At 57.3% G+C, this 16,718-nt stretch overlaps 5 protein-coding genes across 5 annotated transcripts; 3 read left to right on the top strand and 2 right to left on the bottom strand.

The window, feature by feature from the left end:
- Positions 1–106: 106 nt before the first annotated feature.
- BGZ61DRAFT_223987 (exocyst complex component Sec6-domain-containing protein) lies at positions 107–2,836 on the top strand. The gene has a single exon (XM_046238140.1). It carries the CDS (start codon positions 313–315, stop codon positions 2,569–2,571), a length of 2,259 nt encoding a protein of 752 aa, XP_046105488.1. The 5' UTR covers positions 107–312; the 3' UTR covers positions 2,572–2,836.
- BGZ61DRAFT_450160 (uncharacterized protein) lies at positions 2,732–7,426 on the bottom strand. The gene is made up of 5 exons (XM_046245700.1): positions 7,133–7,426; positions 6,912–7,063; positions 3,863–6,852; positions 3,201–3,807; positions 2,732–3,131 (listed from the first exon to the last, which is right to left on the bottom strand). Exons 1-5 carry the CDS (start codon positions 7,158–7,160, stop codon positions 3,102–3,104), a joined length of 3,807 nt encoding a protein of 1,268 aa, XP_046105487.1. The 5' UTR covers positions 7,161–7,426; the 3' UTR covers positions 2,732–3,101.
- Positions 7,427–8,224: 798 nt separating this feature from the next.
- Positions 8,225–8,910, bottom strand: BGZ61DRAFT_223957 (uncharacterized protein). The gene has a single exon (XM_046238139.1). The coding sequence runs from the start codon at positions 8,741–8,743 to the stop codon at positions 8,393–8,395; it is 351 nt and encodes a 116-aa protein (XP_046105486.1). The 5' UTR covers positions 8,744–8,910; the 3' UTR covers positions 8,225–8,392.
- Positions 8,911–9,188: 278 nt separating this feature from the next.
- Positions 9,189–10,711, top strand: BGZ61DRAFT_531751 (uncharacterized protein; the record flags this gene model as incomplete). Its single annotated transcript, XM_046253766.1, has 2 exons — positions 9,189–9,337; positions 9,451–10,711. The coding sequence occupies 2 exons, from the start codon at positions 9,189–9,191 to the stop codon at positions 10,709–10,711; spliced, it is 1,410 nt and encodes a 469-aa protein (XP_046105485.1).
- Positions 10,712–15,711: 5,000 nt separating this feature from the next.
- Positions 15,712–16,448, top strand: BGZ61DRAFT_223944 (uncharacterized protein). Its single transcript, XM_046238138.1, has one exon. It carries the CDS (start codon positions 15,871–15,873, stop codon positions 16,324–16,326), a length of 456 nt encoding a protein of 151 aa, XP_046105484.1. The 5' UTR covers positions 15,712–15,870; the 3' UTR covers positions 16,327–16,448.
- Positions 16,449–16,718: the final 270 nt, after the last annotated feature.

The following is a 16,718-nucleotide window of genomic DNA, read 5'->3' as shown; positions in this document are numbered from 1 at the left end:
TGTGCTAAACTGTGCTGGTGGGGAAGGTTGGGCTGGAGCTGCATCAGCCACAAGTCTCGGGACGACCTCCCTGATACTCCCAGTGTCCCTGCATCCTCATCCGACCACAGCATGTTCCATTCCCCAACAAGACTCGCTACACTCGACGACGCTTCCTCTCCTACGACGATCCGAATCTACCTCCTGGGAGACGCATTATATCCGAGGCACCGCCACACCATGGTCTGATTGGGGCTCCCTTTTCCACCGTCGCATGGTTCACGATTCCCCGCCGCCGACGCCGCCGACGCCGCCGACGCCGCCGCCGCTACGATGGACGACACACCCGTGCCTAAGCTCGCGGAGCTGCTGCGGCACCCCGAAGACCTCGACAAGATCCCCGCGCTGAAGCTGGAATTCTCGCGCAAGAAGGGTGCCGTCGACAGCCAGCTGCGCAGCGGCCTGCGCGAGCAGCTCGAGACGACCCAGTCGGGCATGACGGGGCTGAGTGACGGCCAGAAGACGGTCCAGGCGATCAAGGATGAGATGATGAAGATCGACAAGCTGTGCTCCGAGTCCCAGAACATGATCAAGGACTTTGCCAGTATCAACCTCGTCTCCCAGGCCCACCGCAACTTCGGTGCCGTCGAGACGATGCGCCTTAACCTCGAGACCTTTGACGAGCGCGTGTCCGTCGTCGAGAACATGCTGAGGCAGGACGACGAGGACAACGAGAACATGCCGAATCTGCTGCCCTGCCATTACGAGCTCACCCAGCTGCGGAATATCAGAGACGACGCCATGGAGCAGATCCAGCGAGCCGATGACGACAGCCTAGAGTCGACGCTCGAGGACTATTTCTCGCGCCTCGACGAGACCATCGACTGGTTCGACGAGCACGTGGGCATCCTGGCACTGAACCTCATTAACCTCGTTGTCAATGACAACAACGGCCTGGTGGTGCGGTTTGCCGTGGTGATGGAGGCCGAGGAGAAGAGCGATCTCAGGGTGTTGGCTCTGCAGGATGCGCTCAAGGACCACAAGGAGATGGCAACACGTTTTCAGAGCATCACGGACGGCGCCAAGAAGGTCCGCGGCTACAAGGAGAAGTTCCTCCAGGCCATCAAGCTTAGCGCCGAGCAGCAGTTTGACCAGGCGCGCGAAGAATTCCTCGACGACCCTAGCAAGCTTGAGAAGATTATGAAATGGTACTTTAACGACCTCAATGCCGTCAAGATTGGCATGACGCCCCTGATGCCCAAGAAGTGGCACATCGGCAAGACATACGCCGACGTGTACCACCAGCTCATGCACGACTTCCTCATTGACATGGTGGACGGCTCCGAGGCGTCGTCAGCACACACGCTCGAGATCGTCGGCTTCCCCGACAAATACTACCGCAAGATGGGCAAGATGGGCTTCCGCCAGGAGGAGCTGGTGCCGCACGTTGTAGACAACCGCGAGGCGGAGCTGGTGCGCGACTTCCGCGAGCTCATCATCAAGTTCCTCGACGAGTGGATCGACCGCATCTTCGCCCAGGAGACGAAGGACTTTACCGACCGCAACATCGAGGGCTCCAACCTGGACCAGGACGAGTACGGCTACTTCCGCACCAGGAACCTGGTGGCCCTCTGGCGCATGCTGCGCGAGCAGGTCGATGCGGCCGCCAACTCGCAGCGCGCCGACGTGGTCGAGGGTGTCATCGACGCCATGTTCACGCGCCTGCGCAGCCGCCAACAAGCGTGGCAGCGCATGCTCGAGGATGAGGCGGAGCGCTACGAGACGAACAAGGTGACGGAGCTCGACGGCTTCCAGGCGCTGCAGGACTGGCTCGTCGCCACGGCCAACGACCAGATCGCCTGTATCGACGACAACGAGGACGAGGGCCGCCTCGCATATCTCTCCAGCTTCCGCCGTATGTACGAGGCCAGCGTCACGCCCGCCTACATCGACCGCGCCGACAACGAGGTGAACGCCCTGCGCGATGGCTATGTCGACTTTAGCACCTGGTGCATCAACCGCTTCGCCCAGCTCATTTTCACCGTCGACTTCGGCACCGTCATGCCCGACTTCTTTACCCCCAAGTGGTACACCAGCACCGCCATGAAGCAGATGGTCGTCACCTTTGAGGAGTACGTCAACGACTACCGCCACGTGCTGCACCACTCGCTCGTCGACATCTTCATTGAAATCTTTGCCGACGAGCTGCTCGTGCGCTACCTCTCCGCCGTCCGCAACAAGGGCGTCAAGTTCCGCCGCACCGACCCCTTCCAGGACAAGCTATTCAACGACATCGCTACCGCCTTCGAGCTCTTCGGCAGCCTGCCCTCGCCCGAGATCGGCGCCTCCATCAAGGAGACCTGGCGTGTCACCGAGAATTTCCTACGCCTGCTCACCGCCGATCGCGACGCCGTCGCCGACACCTTCGCCTCTTTCAAGCTGACTTACTGGGACCTGCAGATCAGCTGGGTCGAGGCCGTCCTCCGGTCGCGAGACGACTTTGAGCGCAGCATGCTAAATGCCGTCAAGGCAAGGGCCGCCCAGATGGATGTGGTCCGCGGACCAGAGACCATCATGGGACGAGTCAAGTAGACCATGATTTAAAAGACGGAGAGATGACGGATGACCAGAGGAGACGAGAGGGACAGAGGCATGAAAGGTATAACGGAGAAATGGTGACATGTATGATACGCCAATGCGTCTCTTTAGCGACTAGAAAGAAGTCTTGAAATTTATCCAAAAACATTGAAACATTCTACTATGTCGTCTTAATCCCCTTCTAATCTCACGGGCGCCGTTTCTGGTCCCAGAGAGGGTGCTCGACTATAATTACCAACATTTCTCTCACCCGCACCTTTCTCAAGTGCAAGAATCGGATTACATACAACATGCAGAGTGAAAGAGTTCCTCCCACAATAAAACAACAAGGACACAGGGGCCGTGGCAAAGAGGGGCTTTAATAGTGAAACAAAAAGAAAGGGTGGTTTCGCTGCCCCAAGACTATCGAACAAGGTGGCCTTCATCGAGATGCAGACAAGACAGGGTAAGGAAATGGATGAGATATGTAATGGTGGTCCTGCCTTTTCCTCCAAGGTGACGGGGCTTCCAAAGGCAATGGTTCATTAAGATTGACTAGCCAAGTAGTTTGCAGCCTGCACGGGGAAATAACAGTTAGCTTCGGTCGGAATAGCGGGAACCAAAACGGTCGAGGGGCCACAAACCTTGTTAACATCATAGTCGTACTTCTCCAGCGCGTCCAAAGCACTGTCTCGCTCGTAGCCCATGCTGGTGAGTCGCTTCAGAATGGGATCATCCTTCTGGAACTCGTCCTCCTTTGGCTGCGCAGGGGTGGTCGCCTGGTTGTCGGTGGTCGCAGCAGCTGCGGCCGGGGCGCTTCCGGAGTCAAATCCCGAGAAGATGGCATCCCAGTCGTGTGCCTCGGCGGTCTTAGGCTGGGGGCCGGTTGCAGGGGCCGCCGGAGCAGCGCCGGTTGAGCTTGCCGAGACAAAGTCGAAGCTGCTCTCATTGCCAAATGCTGTCGACTCGCTCTTAGCCTGGCTGGCAGGGGGGCTGCTATCAAAGACGGGGTTGAAGTCTTCCAGGCCAGATCGAGAAATGTTGGCAAATTCTTCATCTCCAGAGCCCTCCTTGGCATCCTCAAGGCCCTCGAAATCCGAATCGAAGTTATCAAAGGCGCCCTTGGATTGAGAAGCGTTTGAGGGAACTGTCTGTTTAGGGGCGACCGCGGGTTCGACCGATCCAAAGATGTCATCAACGGCCGTCCTCTGAGTGTCAGTCACCGTTGCTGGCGATGCTGGTTGTTCGGTGCTGGCTGACGTTAGTCGTCGCTTCGGTGAGCCTTCAGGAGTAAATGTTCACATACCTCTCCTTGGGATCAGATGGGAAGGTTGACTCCTTGGTTGGCGCGAAAGGAATCGGCTTCGTTTCTTCAGCGCCCAATCTAGCTCCACCTTCAGATGTATCCGTCTCGCCGCTGAGCTTGGTAGGGGGCGACACGGGGGCAAAATCGTCTTCGAATCCTCCTTGGTCGCTGGCTGAGTCGGAGTCGGAGTCTTCACGTTCAAGCTCTGAAATAGGAGGGAACTCGGAATCGAAAGCGGAAGCGGCCTTTGTGGTATCAGGGGTTGGCTTAGTCTGAGTCTTGGCTGTGGTGAAGGCAGCAAAGGCATTCTCGAAATCCGCCTTGGCCTTGGCCTCGTCGACAGTTCCGAAAGGATCAGCAGACTCGTCGGCATTAGTAGCCCCTGTTGCGGGGTTTGGCGCACTGTTGCCGTGAGCCTCGCGCAAAGCATCAGCTGGGGCGACATTTCCAGTCTTAATTTCAGGCTTCTCTACATCATCGCCAGATTGAACACTCAAGGGGCTGTTCATAGAAGCAGCGAGATCGCCAGGAATGGGGGTTGATGAGCCATGAAGCGGGTCATCAATACGAGATGCAGGAGGTGACACCTGACGGGAGGACGACAGCGACTCCGTGTTGTCCCCGAAAGGCAGGAAACTGGAGCTGATCTGTCTCGACTCTGGGGGGGCGGGAGGGTCAATAGAGACGGTTGGCTGACGGCTGATAACAGGGGACGAGGTAGGAGGAGTCGAGTACGAGCCGACACTGGCAGAGGAGGCGCCAGTGTTCTGCGGCTTGAACAAGGCTGGGGGCGGGGGAGTGCCAGAGGTGCTGCCCGAGAACGAAGGACCAAAGACGTCGTCGAACGACTTGTCCGAGATGTTCTTGACCGGAGGAGATGCGAATGCTCCCATGATGTCGGTGCTGGCTGTGCGCCGGAAGAAAGGGTTGTTTCCACTAGCAGTCGAGGCCGCAGGGCTTGCGACTTGGGCTGACGTGGAAGCCGGGGAGCTGGTGTTGACCTGACGAGACAGATCCTCGTTGCTCTTGACGAGTTCCTCGGACTCTGTCTTCAATTTGTCACGCTCACCCTCAGTTGTAGACAGCTGCTTCTTGTTGATAGCGACAAGTCCCTTCTGCTGCCGGGCTTCCAGTTTCAACTTCTCGATCTGAGGCTTGAGTTGGGCGATCTCTCCATTGACAACCCGGATGCGCTCCTTCAGATTCGAGTTCTCCTGCTGGTCTTCCTGCAGGGATGCAAGAACCTGCTGGTGCTGGGTCTGGGTGTCCCGATAGGTACCATCAAGAGCCATGCATTCGGATTGCAACTTCTGGGTCTCAGCACGGGCAGTCTTAAGCTGCTCTTCGAGAGCGCGAGTATCTTGTGCCTCCTTTTCGTACAGGGTCCGAAGCTGGGCAAGTCGCTGCTCAAAGTTTTGCTTCTGGGACGTGGCCTGTGTCAGTTCGTTCTGCGTAGTAGTCCGCTTAGCTTGGACATCCTGCATCTGCGTTGACAGCGAGCTAATCTGATTTGAGAGATTAGCAAGCTCCGTAGTCTCCCCAGACAAGTTTCTGCTAGCCTCGGGGTCATTATCTGCGAGAAGATCCTCAGATGCAGATGTCGGTTGCGGCTGCCTTGTGCCTGAGCCACCCGACCCTCCTGTAGGCGTCGTGGTCAAGCCTCGGCCAAACGAGGATGACGGGATAAAGGGCTTGAATGAAGAACCACCAGCAGATGCTGCCCGAACGGGAGAGGATGGGGTGAGCACATTCGAGCCAGCGCCGAATGGATCATTGGCGTTGGATCCTCCAGTCGACATGGGGGCTAGGGCCGGAGCTGAGGGCACCGGGCTCGGTGTGGAAGATTCCAGGCCAAACAAGTCGTCAAGAGCAGACTTGGGCTGTGGAGGGGGCGGTTGTGCCACGAGCGGCGGAGCGTCGAAGGCCGAGGTTGCGGTTGCGGTGGGTGGGCGAGCCTGGTTTCGGAGGCTGGGGGGGATCAAGTTGAGTGGAAGGGTGCTTGGCAAGGGCACTGAGCGACCTCCCCTTTGTTGTCGGATCAAGTACATTGCAATGGCGAACTGGTCACGAGTAAGGTGTCCCTGAGAGTTGGTGTCTGAGAGATCCCAGATCTGGGCCAGGGTGTCTTCGGGTAGACTTGACTGGCTGAGAAAGGGAACCGCTTCCTCGCCGGTAATAAAGCCCTTGTTCGTCTTGTCCAGGTCGGCATAGATCTGGTCGAACCTTGCCTTGTCGGCCGCGGTCACTACCCAGTCGTTCGCTCCGGTAGATTGGGGAGACATAGTAGGGGGTCCAAGAGGGACCACTCCGGTGCCTTGGGGAGACATGGGAGGACGTCCGAGAGGGCTGCCAGTGCGCATCTGGGCGGAGCCGCTGACTTGGCGTGGAATAGCAGAGATGGTAGGACCAGTTGAGGATTGACGGGATGCGGGGCGTCGGGCGGCGGCTTCGTAGAGCCCGGCTGGGAGAATGCTGGGCAGAGCTCGAAGAGCACCAGTCTTCATGGAGGTGAGCAAGTGCATAGCAATGACAAACTCGGTAAGAGCCAGAGCACCACGCTGCTCAGTATCAGCAAGCTGCCAAATCCGTCCAAGGATTTCGTTGGGCAGGCCTGATTTCTCGAAGATCTGTCTGGCCTGGTCGCCGGGTAGGTGTGCTCCGCCTTGGAAGCCCTGACGCTCGAAGAGGCCGGCATACTGAGCGACCTTCTCTGGGGTCAGCGGCGGGATTCGGATGGGGCCACCGGTGCTTTGGGCCTGAAGGGCGGCGGGGGGAGGCGGCGAGCTGATGGGCACTGGTGGAGGAGGAGGAATGCCTGCGGCCGGGAGAGGGGGGGCGAAGCCATCGAATCGCGGAAGGGGGCCTTGCTGGAGAGCTATTTCGCGTGTGGGTTCGCGGCCGGCTTGGGCATGGCCGATGAGTCGGAGGACGATGCCAAAGCCAGCTGGGGTAAGGAAGCCCCGATTCTCCCGGTCAGCAATCTGCCAGATCTATAGCAAGTCGGTTAGTTCGGGGAGGCTAGAGTGTACGAGTTATAACGTAGACGAACCTCGCCGAGGACGTGGGAGTTTAACCGCGTCTTGTCGAAGAATTTCACGGCGACCTCGCCGGTGACGACGCCAACATTATCGGTGTCGGCTTGTCGGAAGAGTTGGCCATAAGCTCGCTTCTCCTCGGAGGAGAGGTTTAGGTTCGGCGCAGCTGGAAGAATTCATAGTTAGGCACGGTGATGAGAGAGATGGATCGATGAGAGGAGAGAGTGTGAAATACCAGGCTCAGTAACTGCATCGGCCGCCATTGTCGCGCATACGAGCTCCACGTAGCTCTGGACAAGGAGATTGGGCCTGGCGGCGTCTGGCGGGAGGACGGGTAGATACGCAGCAAGTCTCGGTCAAGGGGAGAGGTCGCCGGTGGTGGGAGATGGGCGACGCTGGAACGGCGCTGGAGAGGGACGAGAGGCGAAGCGGCACGTGGAGCTGTGATGGTGCAAGATGGCGATAAAGTCAGGTCTCAAGAATGGAGATCACCAGCCTGGTCGTTTGGGGGGGGTTGGTGTTGTTACCTGGAGACGCCAATGGACCAACCAGGAGCTGGAACCGGGGCGGATGGCGGACGGCGAGTGGGCCTCTACGCTGGGGCCTGCTGGGGGCCGAGCTCGACGCTGCAGCAGTCCGCCCGCTGAAGCATCGCTGAGAGATCACTGGACTGGCGCTGGGAAGCACAGTAGCAGCCCGGGGAGCTCCTGAAGCTCGCTAGACGTCCGGGCGTTCCTGTCAGTTCGTGCCCCCTTTCCCCAACCCTCAGGCGCCAGAGGTCAAGAACAAGCCACAGAACAGCGTCTCCGAGCGGGATCTCCACAATCCCGCGGCGGCAACCTTGTTCAGGCACGTCAACGTCATCATCCATCAAATGTCTTAGAGCTACATCTACCTAGGTAGGTACCTATCAACCGGGGAACGCAGGTATAGGATGACTGCGTCGTGGATGATCACTTTATTGAAGCGTCCTCGGCATTCCGGGGAAGGAGACGGCAGGTGACAGATGCAGGAACTGACACAACCTGCAAGGTCTCGTTGATGTCCAGCCACGCACGTCTGGTCCGTGTCACACTGCTCAGACATATCACTCTTTGCCACACCTTTGATCATGACGACTGCGTGCAGAGGGGCTAGTCCGTGCTATATTTGGGCAGCTAATTGACCTCCGATCTGTAATCAAAGAGACATGAATACACATCGGCAGCCCTTGGAGAGTAATTCCAAATAATGCGGTAGAACCCGCTCGAGACAATGGGGATCATAGGGTCAGGTTATTAAGGAGAAATAGCCCGGCCAGCGCTCAATTCGTGACATAATCAATAAGGTTGGTCTTACAGCCGGGAAAACATCATGTGCACTGAGTGCAAATATTCCGTACACACATCATCGGCCACCATCCATGTGACTTTTGATCCTCCACAGATGAGACCAACGGCAAGGACAAAGTACATATTGCAAATAAATGTTTTTTACTGTCTCCTCATTCCGATTTTCAATAAAATATCACAGCATGTATTTTTTTCCCATCCCTGGGAAATTTCAATCGTTGAATATTAGTTGCAAGCACCTTCGGCGGCGATGGCGAGGTTGCCTCGCTCGCGGTCGCCGCACTCGGGCTTTTGGGAGCTTGCGGGCGCCCAACATTCAAGGATTCCAGGGGACATGGAATGATTCGATAGGTTGCTGATGAATATAACATGATTCCATGCAATGCTTCACACAATACCACGTGCTTCACACCCAGCAGTGGATCTGGACCCTTTGCACTTGTGGCTCGGCAACCAGCAACCCTCCATCGCCCACCCAAAAAGACCCAAAACGGAAAAGAACCAAAACTCCCCATCCCCGAGGTGGATTTGAAATCGTCTCTGCAGCTCTCGTTCGCGGCGCTTGATTACACAATCGTCTCAATCCCCTCAAGGTCCAATCTCCTCGCTCTATCTCTGCCTCACGTCTATCCGCGCGCTCCAAATTAGGACACCGGACCGCTCCCGACGTCGGATTCGCCGGCCTGCCCCTCCAAACTCCTTCCCATCCGCCCTCGCCAGCACGCATTGCAGAGCTCCGTCGTCACCGTCTGCAGGATACGCCGCACATAAAAAGACGTCATCTTCCCCCTCCCCCGCCAACGCGCCCTCTCCTCCGCTCGTAGCACATACATAAACGAGGCTTTGTCCATGCAAGCCCTCGCCCGCCTCTCGCGCACATCCTCCTTGTCGCCGACTTCGAGAACTGCCCCGCTGCGAATAGCTTCCCTGTCCCGCCATCTCTCAGTATCTGCGCGCAACATGGCTCCCATTATCAAGGAAACCGACTACCTGGTCATTGGCGGCGGCAGCGGTGGCCTCGGCTCCGCGCGCATGGCCAGCGGCAAGTACGGCACCAAAGCCATGATTATCGAGAACAAGCGACTCGGCGGAACCTGTGTAAACGTTGGGTAAGTCCACGACCACACCCCGCTCCCGTGAAACCTCCTGTGAAGCGTCTACGGGCGTCAACACCTTGACGTGCATAAGGGTCTCGCTGACTCACACCGCTTTCGTAATTTAGTTGCGTGCCCAAGAAGGTGACCTACAACGCCGCCGCCCTCGCCGAGGCCATCCACGACTCCAAGGCCTACGGCTTCTCCGTCCAGGAGACAGCTCCCTTCGACTGGTCGACCTTCAAGACCAAGCGCGACGCCTACATTAAGCGCCTCAATGGCATCTACGAGCGCAACCTGGGCAATGACAATGTCGAATACCTGCACGGATGGGCTCGCCTGCTTTCCAAGGACCAGGCTGAGGTCACTCTCGATGACGGCTCCAAGGTCGTTGTCAACGCAAAGAAGATCCTCATTGCCGTCGGCGGCAAGCCCACCCCTCCTCCCCAGATCCCCGGCGCCGAACTCGGAATAAACAGCGATGGCTTCTTCGACATCGACACGCAGCCCAAGAAGGTTGCCATCATTGGTGCTGGTTACATCGCCGTCGAGTTCGCCGGCATGTTTAACGCCCTCGGCACGGAGACTCACCTTTTCATCCGCCACGATACCTTCCTCCGCAGCTTCGACCCCATGATCCAGGAGTCTGTCACAAATGAGTACGAGAGGATCGGCGTGAACCTGCACAAGCGCTCTCAGGCCACCAAGGTCGAGAAGGACGCCAACGGCAAGCTCACCGTCACCTACCGCGACGATAGCGGCAACGAGAGTGTCGTCTCTGACGTTGACCACCTCATCTGGGCCATTGGCCGCACCCCCGAGACCAGCGGCATTGGCTTGGAGGAGGCCGGCGTCAAGCTCCGCGAGTCGGGCCACATCGTTGTCGATGAGTACCAAAACACCGCCGTCGATAACATCTACGCCCTCGGCGATGTCACTGGCGAGGCCGAGCTCACCCCCGTTGCCATCGCCGCTGGTCGTCGCCTGGCCCATCGCCTCTTCGGACCCGCCGAGTTCTCTTCCCTCAAGCTCAGCTACGACAATATCCCGTCAGTCGTCTTCTCCCACCCCGAGGTTGGCAGCGTCGGCATGACGGAGCCACAGGCCATTGAGAAGTACGGCAAGGACAACATCAAGGTCTACAAGACCGGCTTCACTGCCATGTACTACGCCATGATGGAGCCCGATCAGAAGGGTCCCACCAACTACAAGCTCATCACCACCGGCCCCGAAGAGAAGGTCGTCGGCCTGCACATCATGGGCCAGGGCAGCGGCGAGATGCTGCAGGGCTTCGGTGTCGCCGTCAAGATGGGTGCCACCAAGGCCGACTTTGACAGCTGCGTAGCCATCCATCCCACGAGCGCTGAGGAGTTGGTGACGTTGAAATAGAAAAATGGAAAAGAAGAGATGGATAGAGGGAGTTTGTTGGTTGGTCATTGGTAAAATCATGTTTCGGGAGGGACGGTGGCATTATGAAGACGATGGCAGTAGGGCGAGGACCATATGTCTAGATTCACGGCTAGAATAATGCTATATTGATCACATACCACGTCTCAACAGCTCTTGGCTGGAATGAATTGGGGCACAGCAAATATCTCCAGGATCAAGGGTATCGTCGGAACGCGTGAATCTCCAACTGTAATATTATGGATATAACCATGGAAACACTACCGCATCCGTGGTCACTCGTGTTCTGCCATGCATGCCACTCTCGATGTCGAAAATGAGTGTGCTCTGATTATTTCAATGCGGAGCCCAACCGTCGTTCGATGGCCAGGGAATGTAGTGAGCGTTGCAGCACGACGCAGCCAAGCAACGGACTTCAGTGTTAGGAGGTGGTAGCATATCCTCTATGTCACTCGATTGCAATGTATATAACTTACTTTTTATGAGTATTGTAAAGTATTGCCTGCGATGGGATCCTGTCAATGAAGCTCCTCTGTTGCTGCTGCTTTATCGTCGCTCGTCCAAGGCTGACGGTCATCGAAGGTCTCACTAGTAATTGAAGCGATCAGGATGCCATTCAGCTCCTACCAATCTAACACAACAACTCCATATCCATCTCGCACGCATGGATCCCTCAGACAACTCCATTCTCACATCACATCATGCCCGCCAACCTTGAGCTTCGCTATCGTCCAATTCCATACCCATTCTAAGACGTGCAAGGTCTCACTATGTCCCCTCTTACAACATGCCACTCCCTGTCCTTATCATCACACAAGCCTTCCTGCCACCCTCTGCAACCGTCCCAGAGCGGCAATGCCTAAAGGCGCATCTACCCGCGCTTTTCCGAGCGACTGCATTCCACCGTCTCGGACAGCCACATGTGTTCACCTCCTGGATGATCACAGAGACGCTCTATCGGGGCCGACGTGCAGGCTCTGGCCCAAGCGTCGGTGATACAGATGTTGTGTCAAGCAGGTACTCGTGCATGGGAAGACGGGTGACGACGTGCGGCGGGGTTTGTGGATAGCAAGAGCCGTGTACGCCGCTTTCCATCGGGAGTGAATTCACACATTGAGCTATGACGATAGGGAGGATATTCGTGGGGGTTAGCTAGAGTCTCGGCGGCTTCGCGGGTGTTGGGTTGAGGTGCAGATTAGCCTGCCGCGACGACTACCGTGTCTGTTGGTATGGATAACACAGCATTGGATGTTTCATGGATAATGCCGTTTTTTCGTAATGCTTGCTGTATACTTGGGGGTCAGTAACGCAAATATCGGAGAGGTTATCGTCGGAAGTTGTGGAGCACCACTGAACCGCGATTGTTGCTGATGACCTGTTTAGCAAAAGTCACAATGAACCAGCACCTACACGATCCACGATCCAAACGTGCCCTACGTTGTGTAACCCAAAAGAAACCGTACGAAAAAAACACTCCAGTCATATGAGCCTGGTTGGTAGGTTGGTTGGAAGAGGAGACATCTGTCGATTAGGCCAACTTACCTACCCTGGAACACATAAATCTCGCGCAACTCACGTGAGCGAAGATAAAATATGTGGTCTCTCTGGTTGGTAGTCCCACACTCAACATCATCACCAAGGTCCCGTGAGCCATCACGCCGCTCAACACCCAAACTCAAAGTTCCAACGAAGAGAGACAGTATCGTGGGAGGAGGGGGGCGTGTGCAACCAACGTTCGGCGATTTGCATGTCATCAAAACCCTGGTCCCCTTGAGCACTAGAAGGCTGGGCTCACGAGTTCCTGCAGGAGCTGCCTGTCTGGGTCAAAAGACTGGTCACATGGAGAAGCAGCGCCCACAACCGAGACATTTAGCGCAACACTCAGACGCCACCTCCGCATTTTCTCCAGGAAACCCAAGACCCGAAGACCCAAAGAGTCCCGCTGCCATGGCCCCAGGCGGAGAAGTCAATGGCCTCGCTGGGGAACTGCTGGGCTACGCCAACTAGACGCTGCTGCCAATCACACAGATCACCCGTGACCCCCAGGACCGACGAAATGAGATTGCCGACACGGCTGGTAAGTGAGGGGGAAGGCGATGCCAGAGGAGCAGCAGCACAGCACAGGATGGGGGGACAGCTGCACGGCGTAAGATGCCGTCACAGAGCAGGGCGGACAGGCAGGCTGGCTGGCTTTGGGGTCTAGACTACCACCCAGGAGGATCGTGTCCGCAGCAGATGTTGCTCGCTACGCTGCGTGGGCGACAGGCGACTTGGCGCTGACTACAGATGTGACGACGGGACATTGGCAGTTAAGCGCCGCAGGACAACAGAGCTGGGTCGGTTCCGCGTCGCCGGGTCGGTACCACGAACCTAAATGAGAGAATTGTCCATGTTTGGTCTGCGAGACATTGGCCAGGTAGTTCAAAAGACCGAAGAGAGGCCCCGTGGCCCTCTCGTCCAGAGTAAAACGCCGTCGCGTTGGAGGTGGCAATGGCCGAACAGACGGGAGACAAGCCACCACCGAGACACCCGGCGCTATTCAAAAACCCGAGGCCGTGGTCCATTGGACCCCAAGACCCCGAACAAAGAGAGTTCCGCGGCGTCGCTGCTAATGTCGTGCGCCACGCAGGCTAGGCAGCTCAGGTAGGGGATCTGACGGCACGCAAATGAGCCCTTGGGATTTGGGGATTTTTGCATGCTTCGTTTACACGCCGCGTCTCCAGGTGTGCCACCAACCCCACGGCGATGCTGCAGACGCGAGGAGACAGGTCAGGTCGGCGGTCGGCGGCCACTGTCCAAACCTCAGTCTAGCGTCGGTTCCAGTGGGGTTCTAGGGTTGGTCAATCCGGGGTACACGGTTGCAGCCCGTGATTGGCTGAGCGGCCCGTTGAGAGCCGACGGCCTAAAATACTTGCCTGCGAGGGACAAAAAGCCCTGTACATTGCACGTAGCACAGTGTAGCAGTGCCGCTTGGTTGCAGCTAGAGCCTAGACCGCGAGCGAGCTGCGATGCAACGATAGCGCTGCGGCGTTGCCTGTTGAAGTCCTGCTCGCCAAGGCGGGTTGGCCAAACGAGGCGGTTGTGCAACCTGACGAGTCTTCTTTCAGCCGCTGAACCCCCTCTTCGAGGCTGATTGTCTACTTGGCTGCTTGGTGCAGCGTCATGGGAGTGGCATCTCGGAAGCGGCCCTTCAGGTTGCATGCTGATCAGCCGACCCAAGCCACCACGCACAACGACTTTTGGGGACTGTACAGTGCCTCATTTGGAGAAGCAAGGTCGATAGTGTCGACGGTTGACGGTGACGGTGGTTATCAGCTCTGAGGCGAACCCCGACAAGGAACATGTACAGGCGGCAAGCCCCTGAGAGCCTCTCCTCCGTACGGACAACGGACATCGGACATCGGCCAACGGACTACACATCACGGGCTACGGACGACAGATTACACACTACGAGAGCACCGCACGCCCTCTTTTCCCCAGAGCGCGCAGCTGCAGCAAACATTTCCAGGCCCAGGTCGCGCACAGACAGACCTGAAGCCTCTAGCGCCTAGGGAAGCCGAACAGCATCGGCCTCGGCCTCGCCCTTGTCATCACCCATTGTGCCATACCCATGCAGGGTCCCCTGCGACCACAGGAGGTTTTGTTTGTCCAGCGTCAAGGACCCCCCCTTCCCCCATCTCGAATCCCTCGCGCCCCTTTTAGACGAGGATGTGCCTGCGCAGGAGGGGCCAGCAAGCGTCGTTTCGGCCGGCAGCCTGCACGATGTGCTCAGCGGCACTGACGCCCGCCGCGGTTTGGACAGATAAAGGCAGCCCCCCGTTGCAGTTGCACCGTTGCGAGAAATGCGGGGGAGGATTGTGACATGTCGAATCGGCTAAGCAGGACAGCGTGGGTAGAAATGACACGATGCTACGATGCTACTCCACGCCCGGCAAGAGGCAAAGCGTCGGCAGCGGCAGGAACAGAGATAGGAAGAAGTAAAAAAAAGAATCCCCCCCTTTGGCTGACACTAACAGTGGACTGCGCCTGCGCCTGAAGCCCCGAGCCCCCAGCAAGCCCCCGGTGAGGCTGCACCAAAGTGTAAGTCAAGGCAGCCGTCAGTGTAAGTGTAAGTAAAAGTAAGCGTACCTAGGGAGGTGCTTGGCAAGTGTACTTTGTAAGTGTACTTTGTAAGTGCAACCAACCGCCGCAATACTGCAGATGCAAGGACCACTGCAGAATCTGCAGAATCTGCAGTCCAGAGCCTAGAGCCTCGAGCTTCGGAACCATTGACCAACCCTCGTCCCCTGTTGCGATGCACCTGCCTCAGATAGGCACCGTCATCCATGGCCTTGATCCCGCCCGTCGTTAGCCCGTCGTGGGTCGCCCGCGTTCGCCAGTCCCCTGGTGGAATCCTCCCCTGGACCGAGAAGCTCAGGGCAGCCCGGAGATCAAGGTGTAGACAGCAGCGCGGCCCGGTCAGTGGCCTGCACACCAGGTCAGAGCCGGGCGTTTAGGTCCACAGCGCGCCCAGCGTACGTAGGAGGTTGCATTGCACCCAGCTGTGGCTCTTCAGTGTTGGCTTGTTCTGCCCTGCCCTGCCTGCCGCTGTGGCGAAGCGAAACGGAGCGGAGCGATGGGATGGGCGAGAGGCGAGAGGCGAGCGTCTCCATCCCTCCCGCTCCTACGCTACCGTTACCGGCCGGCTATCTATCTCAGGGGCCATCAGTCGAGGGTGACCTTGGATACGGGCGGCCGCGAAGGCAAGCAAAGAGATCCGATCCAGGCGGCAACGGTGGATGCAGGACCCTGATCTTCCGAATTTTCCTTTCGCTTTTCGTCTAGTGACTCAGCCCAAGGCCGCGAACGCAGCGGAGCCATGAGGAGGCAAAATATGGCTTTTAAACAAGTCAAACCTACAGAAGGAATACCCACCTAAAAAACCTTCTCAACTTTGTGGCTCATCCCTCAAGTCGATGATGTCGTCCGTGTCCGGGGGCCCAATCCTCGTATGACACGGCACTTGGAGGCGCATGTAAGCCAATCAACCTCCCATGCACCCGCCCAGGCGGCTTCGTCGGAACCATGCGGCTGCTGAAGACAAGACGCGAGGGCAAGAGATGAAAACTTGGATAGAGATAGTGGGTGGATGGATGTAAGGCATGGGCTCTCGAAACGTGCTCTCGGCGACCCGAGCCCGTCAATCAATCACTCAATCAAACGCAATGCGAGACAATCATCCCGGGCCACCCGACGACCACGGCGTCAGCGCTTCGCCTCATTGCGTGAGGATACAATCGCCAACCAGGATGGCTATTCGCCGCTGGGATGATGAAAAATCTCATCGCCATGGCATGATGCTGCATGCTCGTGTGAGATGCCCCACTGCGATTGAATTTACTCCCCATAACACAACCCAATCTCACGATGGCATCAACTCGCCGAATCTTGGTGTCACCTCAACCTTTGACCTCAGCTCCCCACCCGCCTGCAGAACCACCTCCGCCTCTCAGCTCTCAGTCCCCTGGATACGTGTTAGCTTGGCCCTGTCAATGTCGTCACTCCAATCGGCCGATCCGTCTCCGGGCTCCATCTGTTCTCTATCGCTCCACGCCTAAAACCGAAATGAAGCTTGGCTTTTGCTGGCGTCCTCAAGCTTTGGGGCAAGCGTAGTTGAGGACGACAGGGGGGAAGCTGAGAAAGAAAAAAAAAATTCCCAGCCGGCGGCCTGAAAGCCTGTCAGAGAGCTAAGAACGAAACGGGAGGGTGTGCCATTAGATTAGGAAGCACTAGGCCCCAGTGGAAGGCCCCGGACAAGACCACAGGAGACTATTTGTCGATCATACCAAATTGGGCGTAACGCTAGTCCATCCATGGGTCGACAACCATGGGCTGAGCCCTGTCCAGGAGGCACTCTGGGGATATCTCTTGGCACCCTCGATAACGGCAGGGCCAATTGTTGGCTGTGGGCCTTTGTTGAACAAGGGGACTACGGAGGTTAAAAAAAAAA

This window comes from Ilyonectria robusta (assembly GCF_021365365.1).
Source record: "Ilyonectria robusta strain PMI_751 chromosome Unknown BGZ61scaffold_8, whole genome shotgun sequence".
Taxonomy (NCBI): domain Eukaryota; kingdom Fungi; phylum Ascomycota; class Sordariomycetes; order Hypocreales; family Nectriaceae; genus Ilyonectria; species Ilyonectria robusta.
This window is presented reverse-complemented; position numbering and strand designations above follow the sequence as displayed.

What these genes read in the sequence shown, in the direction of transcription:
- BGZ61DRAFT_223987 (XM_046238140.1), top strand. Translation starts at nt 313, where the DNA reads ATGGACGACACACCCGTGCCTAAGCTCGCGGAGCTGCTGCGGCACCCC.
- BGZ61DRAFT_450160 (XM_046245700.1), bottom strand. Translation starts at nt 7,160, where the DNA reads ATGGCGGCCGATGCAGTTACTGAGCCTG. An exon ending in CGATGCAGTTACTGAGCCTG is followed by an intron (nt 7,064 to 7,132) that starts GTATTTCACACT and finishes GAATTCTTCCAG; the next exon opens with CTGCGCCGAACCTAAACCTC. An exon ending in ACGACTATGATGTTAACAAG is followed by an intron (nt 3,132 to 3,200) that starts GTTTGTGGCCCC and finishes TTCCCCGTGCAG; the next exon opens with GCTGCAAACTACTTGGCTAG.
- BGZ61DRAFT_223957 (XM_046238139.1), bottom strand. Translation starts at nt 8,743, where the DNA reads ATGGGGAGTTTTGGTTCTTTTCCGTTTTGGGTCTTTTTGGGTGGGCGA.
- BGZ61DRAFT_223944 (XM_046238138.1), top strand. Translation starts at nt 15,871, where the DNA reads ATGGGCTCTCGAAACGTGCTCTCGGCGACCCGAGCCCGTCAATCAATC.